General features: G+C 55.1%; 2 protein-coding genes across 7 annotated transcripts in view; one reads left to right on the top strand and one right to left on the bottom strand.

The window, feature by feature from the left end:
- The first annotated feature begins 2545 nt into the window (after positions 1-2545).
- CHPF2 (chondroitin polymerizing factor 2) lies at positions 2546-8722 on the top strand. Of its 2 annotated transcripts, XM_074267459.1 has the most exons (5): positions 2546-3728; positions 4333-4490; positions 5000-5564; positions 6303-6485; positions 7262-8722. In XM_074267459.1, exons 1-5 carry the CDS (start codon positions 3672-3674, stop codon positions 8567-8569), a joined length of 2271 nt encoding a protein of 756 aa, XP_074123560.1. In that variant the 5' UTR covers positions 2546-3671; the 3' UTR covers positions 8570-8722. The 2 variants fall into 2 exon arrangements, with proteins under 2 accessions (XP_074123560.1, XP_074123559.1); XM_074267458.1 differs by lacking the exon at positions 2546-3728 and having other exon boundaries at positions 3928-4490.
- Positions 8723-8794: 72 nt separating this feature from the next.
- SMARCD3 (SWI/SNF related BAF chromatin remodeling complex subunit D3) overlaps positions 8795-16576 on the bottom strand; it is a 76467-nt gene continuing 68685 nt past the window's right edge. For all 5 annotated transcript variants that reach the window (XM_074267468.1, XM_074267467.1, XM_074267466.1 and 2 more), the window contains 12 exons: positions 15654-15865; positions 13840-13882; positions 12795-12917; positions 12168-12290; positions 11800-11895; positions 11484-11585; positions 11115-11276; positions 10255-10352; positions 9952-10087; positions 9558-9680; positions 9331-9432; positions 8795-9011 (listed from right to left, as the gene is read on the bottom strand). In XM_074267468.1, coding sequence (XP_074123569.1) covers positions 8958-9011; positions 9331-9432; positions 9558-9680; positions 9952-10087; positions 10255-10352; positions 11115-11276; positions 11484-11585; positions 11800-11895; positions 12168-12290; positions 12795-12917; positions 13840-13882; positions 15654-15856 — 1365 coding nt within the window. In that variant the 5' untranslated portion in view covers positions 15857-15865 and the 3' untranslated portion in view covers positions 8795-8957. The remainder of the gene's footprint in view (positions 9012-9330; positions 9433-9557; positions 9681-9951; positions 10088-10254; positions 10353-11114; positions 11277-11483; positions 11586-11799; positions 11896-12167; positions 12291-12794; positions 12918-13839; positions 13883-15653; positions 15866-16576) is intronic.

Raw genomic sequence — 16576 nt, 5'->3', positions numbered from 1 at the left:
ATTGGACAAATAAATCTTGGTACATATCTGTAAAGAGGACAGTTGTTCCTAAGTCAAGGCAAGTAGAGCAAAAGGGGTCGGGATTTTCTGTCCACTTTTGATAAGAAAACCCAAGACCCATATATATAGCCAGCTCTCAGTCATCACCAAGGGAAATAAGTGTTCTTATTTTATAGTAGAAAAGGTATTAAATTTATATGCAAATGACTTAGGCCCTCTTCCATCAAAGCATTTTTCATATGCACATCAAGATTACACAAGATCTCTTGAAAAATATAACAAAGAGAGCTTTGTTCTACAATCTACTTGGTTCATTAATATCAGGTGAAGCATAAAATAGGGAAATATTTCCTCAATAAAAATGTTTGTTAGTTTCGTGAAAATCCAGCATAATGTCCAGATTAAGGAGCTGTTTCCTGTTACTATCAAGGTCCTGGTTTGTTTGTTTTTCCTGAGCTCCAGAAAATTATGGGGGCTCCTAGCTAAGGTCCACAAACATTCTAAAGAGTTTGGCCTAATTATCCACTTAGAAAAACCAAACTACTAGAGAATAATCATTATCCAGACTATGATATACAATTGAATGGACCACCTCTGGAGCCTATCCATTAATATCTACCTTGTACTAGCACAGCAAATGGACAAAAAATTGGATCCAGAATTGAACAGAAAAAGAATAGGCTGGATTGCCTTTGGAAAATTGCAAAGTTCTTTTTGTAACTAGGAACTTCTCCCTTAAACATTCATTTTTGAAATACCCATATTTATCTATTAGCTTGAAATGTGCAACATCACAATATCTGAAGAAATAAAAAAGAATAATGTCCAGAATATAATGGAAGGAGATATAATAGGTATGAGTAGACTACAACACATTATGGAGATTTAAAAGCAGCAACACAACAAATGATGCCATCAAAAGAATGTATGACTGAAAAAGATGAACTGTTCACAAGGCAAGCGCAAGGAATAAACCAATGACCAACTCCAGGTGCTCTGCTGATGTCCTTATGTCAGGAAAAAGTGAGTAAAACGCTCAGAATGCTTCTGTAATGAATTTGTAATGAGTGCCCAAGAGTTCATAATAGGTAAGGATGAGTGTAATTGTTATGGTTGGATATAATATTCACATTGATGAGATCACTAATCAACCAATAAGCAAGCATCTGGAACAGGAACACAGATTACTAAATCTCCCACTATGTGCCACCCACCGTGTCCTGTCCTAAGTTTACAGTCAATCAATGAAGACAACTGTACATATACACATTTCAAAACTACGAAGTGATCTTAAGTGGAAGGCACTAGGAACTTGGGAGAGATAAGGAAAGGGCTACATGGCACAAGGCTTTGAGCTGAGTTTGGAAGGAAAGGCAGAGGTGAGGGAGGCTGTACAGGGGACAGTCTGTACAAGGGTATGAAAAGATGGAGGTGAGCAAAGGGATGAGGGTGGAGGAGGGAGAGCGATGGAGGAGAGAAGGAGGAGAGGAAGGAGGAAGAAGATAGGATGCATACAAGGAGCTGCTTTAGGGTTGGAGAAGGGTCTTCAGAACAGAACTTGGCGCATTGGTTGTTCAGCCACCTCCAAATCCTGAGTCCTTGGACCACGCCAGGCCATACTGCGCGGGAGTTTTTGGCTGAGGTGTTTGGCGTGGCTGGCCAGTTCCGTCCCCGGGGTGAAGCAGAGCCTGGCTCGCAGTCACACAGCTAGTAAGTGTCTGAGGCCACATCTGAGCTCGGGTTCCCGGGTCCTGGTCCAAGGCACCGGGTCCCCGAGCTCCCCCCACTTGTCCCCAGGATGTGCTTCTGACGAATGTAAATTATGGGAAGTGGATGGGCAGGGGGTTAGGGAAGCAGTGGGTGGGGAAAGGGAACCAGGAGGGGGTCCCGGGAAGGAGAGTCCGAAGAAGGAAGCAGACGGCCAGTGGCCGTGCCCGGGAGATAAGTGAAGGCGTCGGCGTGGATCTGCTGCTCCCGGCAGGGCGCGCTCTCCCGGCTATAGAACTCGTGCTTCAGGGGGTGCGGCTGCCCGAGGCTCCGCCGATGAGGCCGGTGCGCAGTCCCCCGCCGGGCAGCCCCGTCTGTGGCGGGCTGCGTTGTCCGGTCCGGGTGGCCTGTCTCCACAGCGCCGGGCCGCTGTGCTCGCCACCATCTGATACCCTCTCGGAGAGCGGCCCTTTTCCCGTGGGGCCGTGCTGTTCCCGGGGGGCTCGGAAGGAGTGCGGTCCGGAGTGCTCGCTCCCCGCGGGGATGCTCTGTCCCCGTTGTCCGCTCCGGGCTTCACGGTCCCGAGGACGGGCCCCCGCCTGCTCTGTCCTCTAGGAGCCGTTGTCTGTCCCCGAGAGGTTGAAGTGTCATCCGGAGGTGCTTGGGCCCCACTGGGGAGCTGCTAGTCTGTTCTTAAGGGAGATGGGCTGTCTGTCATGCGAGGTGCTCTAACCCCGCTGATCCCGGCGGTCCCAAAGGTGGGCGCTGTTCTTGGTGGGGTGTACTGTCCCAGCTGGGCCCCTCTATCCTGTTGGGGCATGCGCATAGGAGCCCAGAAAGAACCATAGAGAGGGCCGGCTCCCGGAGCCAGCAGCCGGATGCGGTCACCATAGTGACCGGGGAAGCGGAAGAGGAAGGAGCGGGCCCAGGGGGCTGTGAGGTGGCAGCGGCGGCCGTAGCGGAGCCGGCAGGTCTCCCGAACTAGGGGTCTGGTTCGTTCGCGTCTGGCGGCCGGGATCCGGGGTTTGGCATCCTCTAGCCCAGCGTCAGGTCCTCTCCTCTCCTTGCTCGGGATCTCCCTTCCCCAGGGTTGTGGAAATTAGGCTTCTCCGCCCCCCCCCTTCCCTCCAGGTCCTTAACAAGTCGGAGGCCGAGCCCTCCCGGGCTGGTGGGGCGGAATCAAGCTCGCTTCGCTTTGGACCCCCGGGGAGGAGGCACGGAGCCTTTGCTTAACCTTAAGAGCCTACTTGTCGGGACCCCCTCCTTTTGCCTTCTCTCCCCCCGCCCCCCCTCCAAAAAAAGAAAAACGGGGGAGAAAGTAACTGCACCCTGCGCTAGTTTCGCCGCTTCTTCCCCAGCGCTCCTTGGAAGGAGAGGTTTCCGGAGTGTCCCGGGCCAGCCCAAGCCCATCTTTCGTGTGTGCGCTTGGCCCCGGCGTCTGGGAAGTAGAGCCGCACGTCCCTTTGATGCATGTCCTTCCGCAGCTAGCAGAGCTCGGCCTGCCCTCGCAGGGACACCCCTCCTGCCCCGCCGGGCCTTCTTTGGCGCTCCCAGGCACTCGTGGATTCTCTGGGCGCACCAGCTAGATTCTCACGGGCACGGAAGGGACTAAGATCGCCCCTCTATTAGTAGTCCAGGCTTTCTAGGGACGGGAACTCATGCAGGGAGAACTCCTGGAGCTCGGCTCCTCCTTTCCCCTCAGAAAAGCTCCAGGCGGAACTCCCCTTTGCAGCGCGCCTTTGGGTGTGCCGGCCTTCGGGAAAATGCCACCCGCCACCGAGCTCTTTTGAGGCAGCAGACAGCATGAGGGCTCAGCCAGCAAACCTGCCTACCTCATCCGGGTACCTGTCCTCAGAGGCGGGCTGTTAGTAGCTCCAGGTCACCTTTCACTTGTGGGTGCCCTGCCCCCGGAGAGCCAGACCCTCTCCATTGGATCAGTGTTGAGCAGTAGAGCATTCTAGGGCATGGCTGATCTCGAACCTGGAACTCCGCAGGACGGGCAGGTCCGCACTGAGGCAGAGGTCAGTTATTGTGCTTGGGGGCTCTTGGTCTGAAGTGCCATGAATCCCTCCTCCTGGCCTTTCATCTCTTCTAGCCAGCGCGTGCATCAAGGCTAGAGTGCAGGGCTTTATGGTCCTCACAGCTTCCTGGTATCAGGAGCAGGAACCGTTAAGTTCTGTCTTCTCATCTTCCGTCAAAAGACCGAAAGCTGTGACCTCAGCTGTGCTACCCTGTCAGCTAACTGCAGGCCGAAGTGCTTCCTGTTCCCGAGTTAGGGTTTTCTGCTCTGACAGCTGAGAGTCAGGGGCTAGAAAATAAAGCTGGGCCAGGCCCAAGGGAAGCCTCCGCTTCTGCTTTTGTCTTGAATTTCTCTGCTGTTCTAGTCACCGCATTGGCTCAGATTCCTTATTTAGAACTTTACATTTAGCATTGCTCCAAGCATAATAGCCTTCAGCCCAGTTATCTCTGAGGCTGTGCCCCTCATTGGGGGAAGGCCTCACTGCCCAGGGAAGCCCCATCATGCGCCTGAGCTCCCTTCTGGCTCTGCTGCGACCCGCACTGCCCCTCCTCCTAGGACTGTCCTTAGGCTGCAGTCTGAGCCTCTTACGGGTCTCGTGGATCCAGGGTGAGGGTGATGACCCCTGCGTGGAGGCTTTGGGGGAACTTGGGGGGTCACGGAAGCTGGATTCAAGGAACCAGCTTGGCCAGAGTGATGAAGACTTCAAGCCTCGGATTGTTCCATACTACAGAGATCCCAATAAGCCATACAAGAAGGTGCTCAGGTGAGAGTTGTGCTCTGTATGGTCCTAAGGTGCCAGACCCCTGTTTTGGCTTTATAAGAGGTCAAATCTGTCAGCTTCTTGAAGGCAAGAGGGACATCTAATTCACATTCAGTAAAACCATAAAAAACACAGTGTCAGAGATTCAGTCATACTTTTTTTTTGTCCAGACCTATAATTTTATCAGTGTTAGGAGATCCCAGTGTGAAAACTCCCTCCGGTGAAGCAGATGGCCAAAGATTAGTCTTTGAGAGTTGCCAGGGGCACTGAGAAGTTAACTGATTGACCTGTGGGCACACTGCAGCTTTGAACGGTACAAGACCTAACCCAAGCTTCCTGATTCTATTACACCAGGGTGCCTCCCAGTCAGGGAATAGTCTATTGACTGGCAATAGAGATGGGCTCCTCTACCTTCTTTCCTAGCCTAGGCTAGTGTAATCTGGAGGATAAACTGTAAGAGGGCTCTGGAGAGGTGAGCAGGTGGTCCTTTGACTTCGGTGGTCTCTCTGCAGGACACGCTATATCCAGACGGAGCTGGGCTCTCGAGAAAGGCTGCTCGTGGCCGTCCTGACCTCCCGGGCCACACTGTCCACACTAGCAGTGGCCGTGAACCGCACCGTGGCCCACTACTTTCCTCGGCTACTGTATTTCACAGGGCAGAGAGGTGCCAGGGCACCAGCCGGGATGCAGGTGGTGTCCCATGGGGACGAGCGCCCAGCCTGGCTCATGTCCGAGACCCTGCGTCACCTCCACACGCACTTTGGCGCTGACTATGACTGGTTCTTCGTGATGCAGGATGACACCTACGTCCAAGCCCCCCGCCTGGCTGCACTGGCTGGCCACCTTAGTATCAACCAGGACCTGTACCTGGGGCGGGCCGAGGAGTTCATTGGTGCGGGGGAGCAGGCCCGGTACTGTCATGGTGGTTTTGGCTACCTGCTGTCCCGGAGCCTCCTGCTCCGGCTGCGGCCCCACCTGGATGGCTGCCGCGGAGACATCCTCAGTGCCCGTCCTGATGAGTGGCTTGGGCGCTGCCTGATTGACTCACTGGGCATCGGCTGTGTCTCTCAGCACCAGGTACTGCCCTCCCTATAACTTCAGGCTCCAGGAGGCTCTCAGAGTCTTCCGAGTGATCCCGAGCCTGAGTCAATTGATCTCCACAGAAGATGCTGCCAATGCAACCATTAGCTTAGCAGCTACTCGCATTTTCAGCAAAAGCCATCCCTGCCTCCAATCTATGACTTTGCATTAATTTGCATTTCCCTGGCAATAGTCATAAAACTTCAGAGACATCAAAATTCTTAGCAGAAAATTAGGCCCCTGACCAATAGAGATAGGAACGATATCAAACAGATGAGAATTTGTTAGACATGGTCTCTACCAGAAAAAAACTATGTTTTCCCCTTAATGAACACATCTGTTCTTTTTCTAGAGAGAAAGAGCTATTATTACACATTCAGCCCTCTCCTGAGAGAAAGGGACAGTTCCTGGATATGTTGCGCCCTCCCAGCCCTGAAAGGTCGGGGTTATTCCTTGGAGAAATAGGAGGCCTATTGAAGGGAATGGGGTATTCTTAGCTGCTGTTCTCTCCTTTCTGAGATCAGCACGTAGGACTCAGAACTGAGTTTGAGGTACAAGCAGGAATGAATTTATAGCCCCCGTCTTCCACCTTGTTTAGAGCCCCAAGGATGAGTAACCCCAAAGGTAGGGTACTCTTAAGTAGCAGTGGGAAAGTCTGCACCATCTTGTATATTTAGAATCCCGTGGGGATATTTCCACTGGAAAGGAGACATTTTCTTCTCTCTGTCCCTCTAGGGGCAGCAGTATCGATCTTTTGAGTTGGCCAAAAACAGGGACCCAGAAAAGGAAGGAAGCTCAGCATTCCTGAGTGCCTTTGCTGTTCACCCTGTCTCTGATGGGACGCTCATGTATCGGCTACACAAGCGCTTCAGTGCCCTAGAGTTGGATCGGGCCTACAGTGAGATAGAGCAGCTACAGGTGAGTTAGAAAGTGGGGGTAGCCCCCACACACAGGGAGATGGGGGAGGAAGGAATTGAAAGGGGGATCAAGTGGGCTAGGCTGGAATTTAACGGAAGATGGTGACCAGATCTGTTTGTTGACCATCCTCACAGCAAGAGGACAGAAAGAGAAAACTACAGGGTGGGCCCAAGGACTGTCTCTGAGGTTATATGAGGAGTCAGAGGGATTTCAAGCCAAGGAAGAGTTGGTTATAGGAATGTTTTGTACTTTGTCAGGCAGAAGGCTGGCAGTTGTTTATTTAGAAGAGAAGCTTTTGTCCTTTTCCTGGGGATTTATGAGCTCTAGAAATGTCCAAAAGAAACAAGGTTCTGAGACCAGATGTAATAGTTTATGTACAGCTATGGGGCGAGGTGGTGGAAACTCCATAGAAAAAGCAAATGGAGACAAAGGAGAGGCAAGAATGGGGGCTGGCTGTATCAGGAATGTTACTGGCTTTGGGAATGAGGGAGAAAAGTTGTTACAGTTTATAGTTTTCTAGTCCTCTTTTGTTCAAAACAGTTCATTTATGTGACTCTCAGAACAATTCTCTGAAGTAGATAAGGGTTTGTCTTATCTCCTATTTTACAGATGGAGGGAAAAGGCCTCATGATTTGCCTAAATTTCTGTGGTCAGTGAATGGTAGGGCCAGACCTGAAACTCGGGGATCCCTGCTCTTAGGTAGAAAGGTGCATTTGGCTTAGAAAGCCCCAGCCACGTAAGGCCCGCCTCACTCACGGGTTATGGTTTTTCTCTAGGCACAGATCCAGAACCTGACAGTGCTGACCCCCGAGGGGGAAGCAGGGTTGAGCTGGCCAGTGGGGCTCCCTGCCCCCTTCACTCCACGGTCCCGCTTTGAGGTCCTGGGCTGGGATTACTTCACAGAGCAGCACATCTTCTCCTGTGCAGACGGGGCCCCCAAGTGCCCCCTCCGGGGGGCCAGCAGGGCAGACGTGGGCGATGCCGTAGAGACGGCCCTGGAGCAGTTGAATAGGCGCTACCAGCCCCGCCTGCGCTTCCGAAAACAGCGGCTCCTCAACGGTTACCGCCGCTTTGACCCGGCCCGGGGCATGGAGTATACTCTGGACCTTCTTTTGGAGGCCGTGACCCAGCGTGGGCACCGCCGAGCCCTGGCACGAAGGGTCAGTTTGCTCCGGCCACTGAGCCGAGTGGAGATCCTGCCTATGCCTTATGTCACCGAGGCAACCCGGGTCCAGCTCGTGTTGCCACTGCTGCCTACAGAAGCCAGCGCTGCCCCGGCCTTCCTGGAGGCCTTTGCATCCGGCGTCCTGGAGCCCAGGGAGCACGCTTTACTGACCCTGCTGCTGGTCTACGGGCCGCGGGAAGGTGGTCGGGGAGCCCCCGACCCCTTTGCGGGGGTGAAGGCGGCGGCGGCCGAGCTGGAGCGCAGACACCCCGGGGCCCGCCTGGCCTGGCTTGCTGTGCGAGCCGAGGCTCCCTCCCAGGTACGGCTCATGGACGTAGTCTCCAAAAAACACCCGGTAGACACGCTCTTCTTCCTCACTACTGTCTGGACCAGGCCCGGGCCTGATGTCCTCAACCGCTGCCGCATGAACGCCATCTCAGGCTGGCAGGCCTTCTTCCCCGTCCACTTTCAGGAGTTCAACCCTGCACTGGCCCCAGTGAAGCCCCCCCCTGGGCCTCCTGGGGCAGGCCCCGACCCACCCTCCCCAGCCGGGCCCGATCAGCCTCGGGGGGCCTCTGCTGGGGGCCGATTTGACCGGCAGGCCTCTTCGGAGGGGTGCTTCTACAATGCCGACTACTTAGCAGCTCGAGCCCGGCTGGCCGGGGAACTGGCTGGACAGGAAGAGGAGGAAGCCCTGGAGGGGCTGGAGGTGCTAGATGTGTTCCTACGCTTCTCAGGGCTACACCTTTTTCGGGCGGTTGAGCCAGGCCTGGTCCAGAGATTCTCACTGAGGGACTGCAGCCCTAGACTTAGTGAGGAGCTCTACCACCGCTGCAGGCTCAGCAACCTGGAGGGCCTGGGTAGCCGGGCCCAGCTGGCCATGGCCCTCTTTGAACAAGAGCAGGCCAACAGTACCTAATCCACTGCTGTGTACACTGGTACTTCCTCATCCCTTCCCTTCTGCTGCCTTTGCCCCAGGAAGGGCGAAGCAAGATGGCCTGAGACAGACGGAGAAATTGTTACTGTATTTTTTTTAAACAAGAAAATATTATTAAAAGTTTCTTCTACTAAATTCTTGTTAGATCTAGACTCAGGGCTGAGAGAAAGGAGACACCTTCCCAATTCCCAATAACTACACAGTTACTGGTAGCTGAATGACCTTTAATTTGGTGTCCCCAGCCCCACATGGAAAATTAGTCTGGAGTGATGTAACAGCCCAGGGGGAGTCCCTGGGGGTGGGGGGTGGGAAGGAGGCAGGGGACCCAGCCCTGGAGGTCCATGGTGGTATCTGGTCCGAGGAGGTGACCCTAGGTGTTGCGGACACCCAAGGATTGCTCCAATTCCTGCCTGCGCTGTTGGATCTGCAGAAAGGAAGAGCAGGACTGGGTGCAGCATCCCTGGGGAGGGGAGAGCCCACCCTCAGGTACTTGGGCCACCTCACTGCAAGGGAAATCCTGGGAGCAAGTGTCCTGACTTTAGATGGAAGCAGGGGAGTTACTACACTGTGGGATTTGAAGAGGGACAGATTTCCCCATAGGGAAATGGGAGAGATTTCTCCGGGGGGGATTCTAATTCAAGAATCTTTTTTTTTTTTTTTTTTTTTTTTTTTTAAATAACTGGCCCTGGAATGGAGGGGATGGGGAAAAGAAAAAGTGTAGATGGTTGGAACTCCTGGGCTACCTTGCAGTAGAAATAGCGGCTGACAGCTTCCTGGGACCAGGGCTGGTGGTAGAACTCTGCCCGGCGTTCCTCCTCAGGATTTCCTGCTACATCGGTCATTACCTGGAGGGGAGCACAGGAGTCAGCCCCCCAACCCAGAACCAGCTTCCTAACACTCAGAATCTATCCAAGTCTCTCTCATTCCCTGCACTCACAGCCCCTGAGCTTTTCCTCCACCACTTTCTTACCTTAAGATCCCGACTCTGGGAGCGGAGAAGGTCTTGGACATAGCCTTTGGGGTCTCTGGAGAAACTTAGCATGAAGTCCCTCTGAATCTTGAGCTGGTTTATAGACTCGATGGTCTCATGGATCTAGAATAGAAAGAGAAGGGCTTTCTTATTCTGAAACCTGTCTCCATGGGACAAAAGGAAAGTCGGGGGAGAGCGAGACAGGGCTTTATTCTCCAATTCTAAAAGTGAGCCCCACAAATCCCTTCTAAGATCTGGGAGGGGGAGCACCAACAGATACTGAGGTTCATCAAAAGGGAAAAGGTGTACTAGTAACTGCCACGATCTGCTCACGCCCCAGGATTTTCACTCTGTTCTCGGGGTTTAGCACTGGATGCCAGCTCCAGGTCCCTACCTTACTATCCAGGGCACTGATCTCCTGCTGGTTGGCTGTGGACAGAAGGAAGCTGCTCATCTGACCCTTCAGTGGCTCTTCCACCTCCACGTCAATGTCATAGCACGCCGTCTTCTTCTGGTCTGAGGGGTCCACACTGCCGGAAGAGAGATAGCCCTTACATTCCAGGGCCTGTCCCAAACCCAAGGGCCTAGGGGGCCAAAGGGGTCTGTGGGAAGCTGGGGAAAGACCAAAAGCCAGAGGCAGGGAAGGGAAAGGAGCTGGAGAGCTCTAGCATGGGGACGGGGAGAGGAACTGTCTCACCTGATGACATGGTTGATTACAATTGGGTCTGGGGGCAGTAGCAATGCTGTGAGGCGCTGGGGGATTTCAGAGAATTTCAGCCGAGGACAGTCAAAAATCTGGGAGAAAGATGGAGGGGGTAGAAAAGTTATCACCCTTTTGTGCTTGAGGATGTCAGGGTCTTTATTTCAGTTTTCCAACTCCAGAAAAGCCCGAGGCCGAGACCAGCTATCATTCCTCAGAAATGGGAGTATGCTGAGAGGACAAAATCTCCATCTGAGATTACCTTCTGAGACTAATCATATCTTATAGAATCCTTTGTGCTTTCAAAGTGCTTTTTACGGTATACATTGTATGTTTTCCACAATAGAGTAGCTGAGGCTGATACCTCTTTCAAAAGCAAAAAATAAAACTCTGAGAGGAGGTTAAATCTGTTCAAGGTCACATAGCTCTTGGGGCTAGAAACCGGACACTTGACTCCGAACACCCCGTGGAACTGGGGCTTCTAAAATGCTAGAACTTCGGAGAGTTTTAGGTGTGGTTAAGGACACTCAGATGGTTTAAGTGCCTCGGGGCTCTGTCCACATGGCCATCATCAGTTGCTTCTTCCTCTACACGTGGGGCCTCCAATAAATAGCTACTTCTTGCCTTCCATGAAGTTTGAATGGAGCCTGCACTTGGTAGGAGTTAAACAAACATTCATCAAGTTAGCAAATGATTTTATTTGATCCGTAATTCCCTCGGGCAGCAGGGAGAAGACTCAGCCTCCCCATTTGGAAGAGGAAATGGAGACTGTGGAGAGTGTTAGGTTGAGTTACCTTCTTGGACGCCTCTGTCCCTACTTGTTGCTCCCAGAGCCCTGGATTCAGGGGAGAGGTTACCTGCTGGAAGTACTTGTCCCCATTGATGTACTCCTTGTCATGAGAATCCTGCAGCCGGTTAGTCTTTACGTACTGCCACAGGGCCTGGACGATGGCGGAGCGGCTCTGGGTGTGAAGCCCCAGCAGGCGGGCCAGGCGAGGATCCAGTTTGAACTGGGGAGGCTATGGCAAGAGGTTCAGGGGAGGACAGAGATGCAGCCGGGCAGGCAGTCTGGAACAGGGACCTTGGAGCTCAAAGGAGGGGACTCACAAAGGCCGGGATGGAGGCGTTTCCAAGGAGCCCAACCCTGAGGTCTAAGGGGCTGTCACTGGGGGCCCCTTCCCACAAGGGTGCAGTTTAAGGTCAGGCGGGCAGGAGGGAGAAAGTACCTGGTAGTCCAACATAAGGAGTAAGGTACAGCGCACGCTCAGGTCCCCTGGGCGCTTCACCTGGAAGCCATCTGTCTCCTGGGTCGTGGGGGTCCGGTGCCACTGTGTGTGTGGGGAAGAGCTAAGGTACCCCGGCAGGCCCCCTGGATTTGGGGGGCTTTGAGCTGCGGGAGGCCAGGCCCCCGGCTGAATGCTGAGAGCAAGCTGCCCGAGAGCCCCCCCACCCCAGGAGGCTACAATCGGTCAGGACTGAGCACGGGGTGGGGGTGGGGGGCAGGACCGAGACATTTTTACTTCTGAACAGAGGATCTCTCACCTCCACCAGGTGGTTGTCTGGGCCATAGAGGTCTTTGTCCAGCTCAATGACCAAACTCTTAAAGAAGGAAGAAAACTTCCGCTTCTGCTTGCTGGGCTGTGGGGGCAAAATAGGGGTCGTGGGGGGGTAGAATCAGGCTGGGCTGGGGGCAGGCAAGGGAGAGGCTATCAGGATGAAATCAGCGGGGGCAAGACGGGGCAGCAAGAACTGACGCAGCCCCCCTTCCTGGAACATCCCTCCGCGGAAGCCCCCCACTTCCCCACGTGCCCCCCACTGCTCGGGATCCCCACGTGTGGCGCAAGCGGAGCCGCTCCGCGGAGGCCGCTCCCGCCCACCGGGCCGCGGGAGAGACGCGGGCCGGGACGTACGTCATCCAGCAGCTTCCCCTCCACCCGCAGCTCCCAGGACGCGATGCTGCCGTCCGAGTCCTCGGCGTCCGGCTTGGCGGGGTTAAACGTGTTGGAGATGTAGAGCCGCAGCTTCCGCTTTTGCTGTGGGAGAAAGCGGCCCGCCCACCTCTGAGCTCCGGGGAGAGAGCCTTTGATCCCCGAGGCGGACAGTGCGCCGGCGGGACTAACGTTTCGTTTTATTCTCGGGAAGGTACCGCGTGTCCTCCGGCCCGGGAACAGATGCTGCGATAGCCGCGGGGCACGGAGCAGACTCCCCCGGACCGGTTAATAACTAACCTCCCCGAGAGCTTTCTCAAGTTCGCAAAGCACTTCTCAGACGTGGCGTTAAGCCTTGCTCGGGGCCCTGAGAAGGATGCTGCGGGTACTGTCCCCCCTGAGGCTGGCAGGTTAAGGAACGGGGTGAAGGGCGGTGACCCGTGTGAGGGGGGCGCCTACTCGTTAGTGCTGGGAGACGGGCCGGGACCCCAGACCTCGCGGTTCTGATCCAGAGTTCTGCTTCCCTAAACCACAGCCTCGGATAACGAGGTACCAGGTGCCCAAGGGCTGCGTTCGGGGGGGGGGTCCCCACTCCCAATCCCCTGGCACCTTCATCGGCCGCTTCAGGGCTTCTTGGATGTCCACGCGCTTCCGCATGATGGTCTGGTCCAGCTTCCTCTCAAAAGCCAGCAGGTCCATGTAAGCCTGGGACTCGGGGACCAGCTCTCGGATCTGGAGGAAGGGCAGAGAACGAGGGGCTGCCGGGCCGTGGCGTGCGGGGCGCGGGCTCCAGGCAGGGAGCTCCGGCCCAGAGTTTCAGCCCCTCGGGGCAGGAGGGGCCCGAGGAGAGGGGCCTCGCGGCCAGAGAACTCAGGCTCAGCAGAAAGGACTTCACCCAAGAGGGATAAGGGAGTGCTCGCGTCCTCTGAGGAAACCTCCGTCCTGCCGCTAGGGAAGGAAGGTGGGATCGGCCGGCAAACAGCCAGACAGGAGAAAGCCACTTTCCCTTTACTTTGAAGCCGTAATGGGACAGGAGGGCTTCCTCAGTGGTCACTGGGAGCTCGGGGCTCTTGGGTCCTTGAGAGAACGAGGGACGCTGCGGCCCGAGCTCTGGGCCGGTGGGGGTCAGCCCGGGCTCCTAGCGCACAGACCGCTGGCGGGTGGGGGCCGGCTCCTACCCTTCACCTCATCGAGGAACCATTACCCTGCCCAGTCTCTTTGGGATCCTGTTCCTGCACTCCCAGCCAGTTTCTATGTCAGCTCTCTGAAGTATTCTACTTCCCTGCTCAGACCCCAGTTGGATTCTCCTTCCCGCTGCCCCCCAAAGCTTCAGGACCCCCTTCTTGTTCCCAGACTGTTCCTGGATCCCTCAACTTCTGCACGCTGAAATCCCACCTCCCCCAGCTCCAGTAAGCATTCTAGCCCCACAGATCTCTGCGTCTTTCCTCTGTCCCCCTCCCCCTTCCCAATCCACTGGCCTGGGGAGCCTCACTTCTTAATTAGCTTTTTAGAGAAAAAGTGAAAGTGACTGTGACGAAGAAGCTTTGGCCCGGAGGGAGGAGGGGGAGGTATCGCAGTGGGGGGGGGCTGCAGCAGAGGAGGGGAGCAGAAAGGGAGGGGGGCAGGCAGGGGGGCTGCCGTGAAAGGCACTCACCCTTTGAGGGAGGATTTTGTCAGCCATCTTCCTCCTCTTGGCACTGTACATTTTTTAAAGAAAAAACCAGGTTACCATGGCGACAGATCTGGGAGTAACGAGGCCACCTGCTAAATTATCCCGACATCTCCGCCCGCCCGGCTGGGGTTCCCACAGCCTGCCCGATTGCCTGAGGGGCTCAGCGGCCAGGCAGCGGGGCTGGAGCTGCGGCCTTGGGGGGGACGGGCAGTCACTCCCTAGCCTCAGAACCCCCCTCCCTCCCACCCCATCCACAGGGCCGGGGAGGATCTGGAACAATTTGGACTTGGGGGACAGGAGAGGGAGTGGTATTCAAAGTCTCGTCCGCCGGGCTCTTTCAGGAAGCCTGGACCGGAGGGAAGAGCTGGGGTGGGGGCAGGGCAGGGCTGTGGAGCTCGAGCAATAAACTCCAGCGCAAAAAGGGCAACTTTGGGGAAGAAGGGATGGGGCTGGGGCCGGCGGCCTACGCTGAGGGGAAGGGAGCCTGCTTTCCTCCTACTCACAGGGGAATGAGGTAAGGATGTGCTCCGACTTGCGTCTGGACAGGGGCATTCAAAGGGTACACATGCATGTCTAATGAGGAAGGCAGGTACGTTGTGGGGCACTCATGCCCACGGCCTGTGGATGCCCAGGGCAGGGACACCACGTAGTAGCCTACACAGCTGGGGAGGTGTGGCTGGCACGGGGCACCAGGGGATGGGGCCACGTAGGGGCTGGGGACAGGACAAAGATCTGAATCTGGGATTCAATGATCTCTGAGATTCCTTCCAACTACAAACTGTCCAATCTCTTCTCAGACCCAGGCCGGGGAAGTCTGAGGCTGGTCGGAGCCGTCCTGGGAGGATGGCTCCACACTGCCCCTCTGTGGTGCTCCGTCCCACTGCCCAGCTCCCCGTTCTCCCCGCCCCCCCAGCCAAGGGAGTGAGCAGGAGGGCTCTTTCATCACAGGGGCACCTCACTTTAAGCCAACTCACTATATGGAAAACCCAGGTTTCCAGGAGAGAAATCAGGGATGAGCTGTGTCCTTGAGGCTTGGATCGTTTCCTTTACCGTGAGATTCCTTTGGACTCACTGGATTTAGAGTTGGAAGGGACCTCGGAGGTCATTTAGGGAATTCCTTCATTGGACATTTAAGGAAACTGAGGCTTTAGGGAGGGAACTTAACTGAATGTTTTAAACTAGGATTCGATTGAACAGTAATAATTTACAAAAGTTCAAATGACGCCCTTTTCAAGAATTCATCTCTTATGCAAAATAAGGCTTCCATGTTTTGCTAACACTCAGAGACCTAGAGGGAGTTTTGTATGTGCAACCCAAGCTGCAGCAAGAAGGAAGCTATAGTGATGGGACTGAACTGGACCACCAGGGTGTGGAGCCCACTGGACCCTCCTGTGGCCTCTACAACCCACAGGACTATGTCCCACTGAGCCACCCCAGAGCTGACAGAGAACTAACAGAGCACATGTACAGGGGCAGGGAGACAGGGGGACGGTCTGGGGAGGAGGAGGGCCGAACAAGGTAGGATGAGGGAAGGGAAGCGAGCATGTCGGGGGGAGAGGCAGAAGCTGTGGATATGCCGTCACTTCATTATGAATTGTGGAAGGAAAATGGGGAAAGCCAAAGGCCAAAGCCTAAAGGAAGGACTTCTCTAGAACGGGAAGAAAGGGGCCGTATTCCTCCATCTGGATCGGTCCTTCCTAGCCAAAAACTTTGCCCCTAGGCCTAGCTATTCCCAAAGCCGGTCACTCTCCTCCCCCACCTCCTTCCCTCCACTTGCAGGTAGCTCTCTCACTCACCTGCGGCTCCTGGTAGGGGCTGTGGGCACTGGCTGGCCCTGACTCTGCGCCTGGCTCTGCCCGGGCGGGGGTGCTGCTCGCTTGCGGGCTGGCTCCATTCCGGCCGGGGCCAGGCCAGGCCGAACGGCGGGGCTGCCCATGTACGGGGAACCCGGGGGACCCATGGGCGCCCCCTGATGGGGCATCCGGGCTCCAGACGGCATCCCGGGGCGCTGGGTTGGGGAGCAGGGTGCGGGGGGAGAAGGGGAGCAAAGCAGAGACATGGCGAGCCAGTCAGACTGGAGCAGCTAGCCTTTGATGTTCTCCAGAGACCACCCCTGGAGGCTCAAAGCCCCTGTGAGATTTACACCCCTAATGTGGCCACATAAGCCTCTGGATGCTCCCAGCAGCACCAATCCTTCCCACCCCCTCCCAGATATCTTCCGAGGTCCAAGACCCTCAGCTCCAACCCCGAGCTTTCTAGGCTGCTAGCAATGAGAGGGATAAAGGGGATGGGGAGGGCAAAGGGGGGGGGGAGGTTTCTCAGAGTAGAATATGCTCTATTTTGGTGCAGCTCATTCTTACAAAAGAAGCTGGATGCTACCCAGACAGATGCTAAGGGGATCTCTTTTGAGTCCTGCTCAATCAGGATCCACAAGACTAAGAGCACCCACACTTTTTTCACGCTCATGATTACACCACCCAGTACGATGCTCTTTGCATGTTGGTCAGGACACATGTTTCATAGTTTCAGGATTTCCCTCCACTACAGCAGATCAACAATTGAGCTGCAAAAAAGTCTTACAAAGTTGTCTGGGGGCTCTAAGAGTTTAAGTCACTTGCCCAGGATCGTGCAGTCGTATGTGTGAGAGGGAAGAGCTCTGTTTGATACCTCGAGGCTGTATGATCCATCACCTTCACATGGCCCTCCCTCACCAATGCAC

Source organism: Sminthopsis crassicaudata, chromosome 5, assembly GCF_048593235.1.
Source record: "Sminthopsis crassicaudata isolate SCR6 chromosome 5, ASM4859323v1, whole genome shotgun sequence".
Classification (NCBI taxonomy): Eukaryota; Metazoa; Chordata; class Mammalia; order Dasyuromorphia; family Dasyuridae; genus Sminthopsis; species Sminthopsis crassicaudata.
Note: the sequence above shows the minus strand (reverse complement) of the source record. Positions and strands in the feature narration are given on the sequence as shown.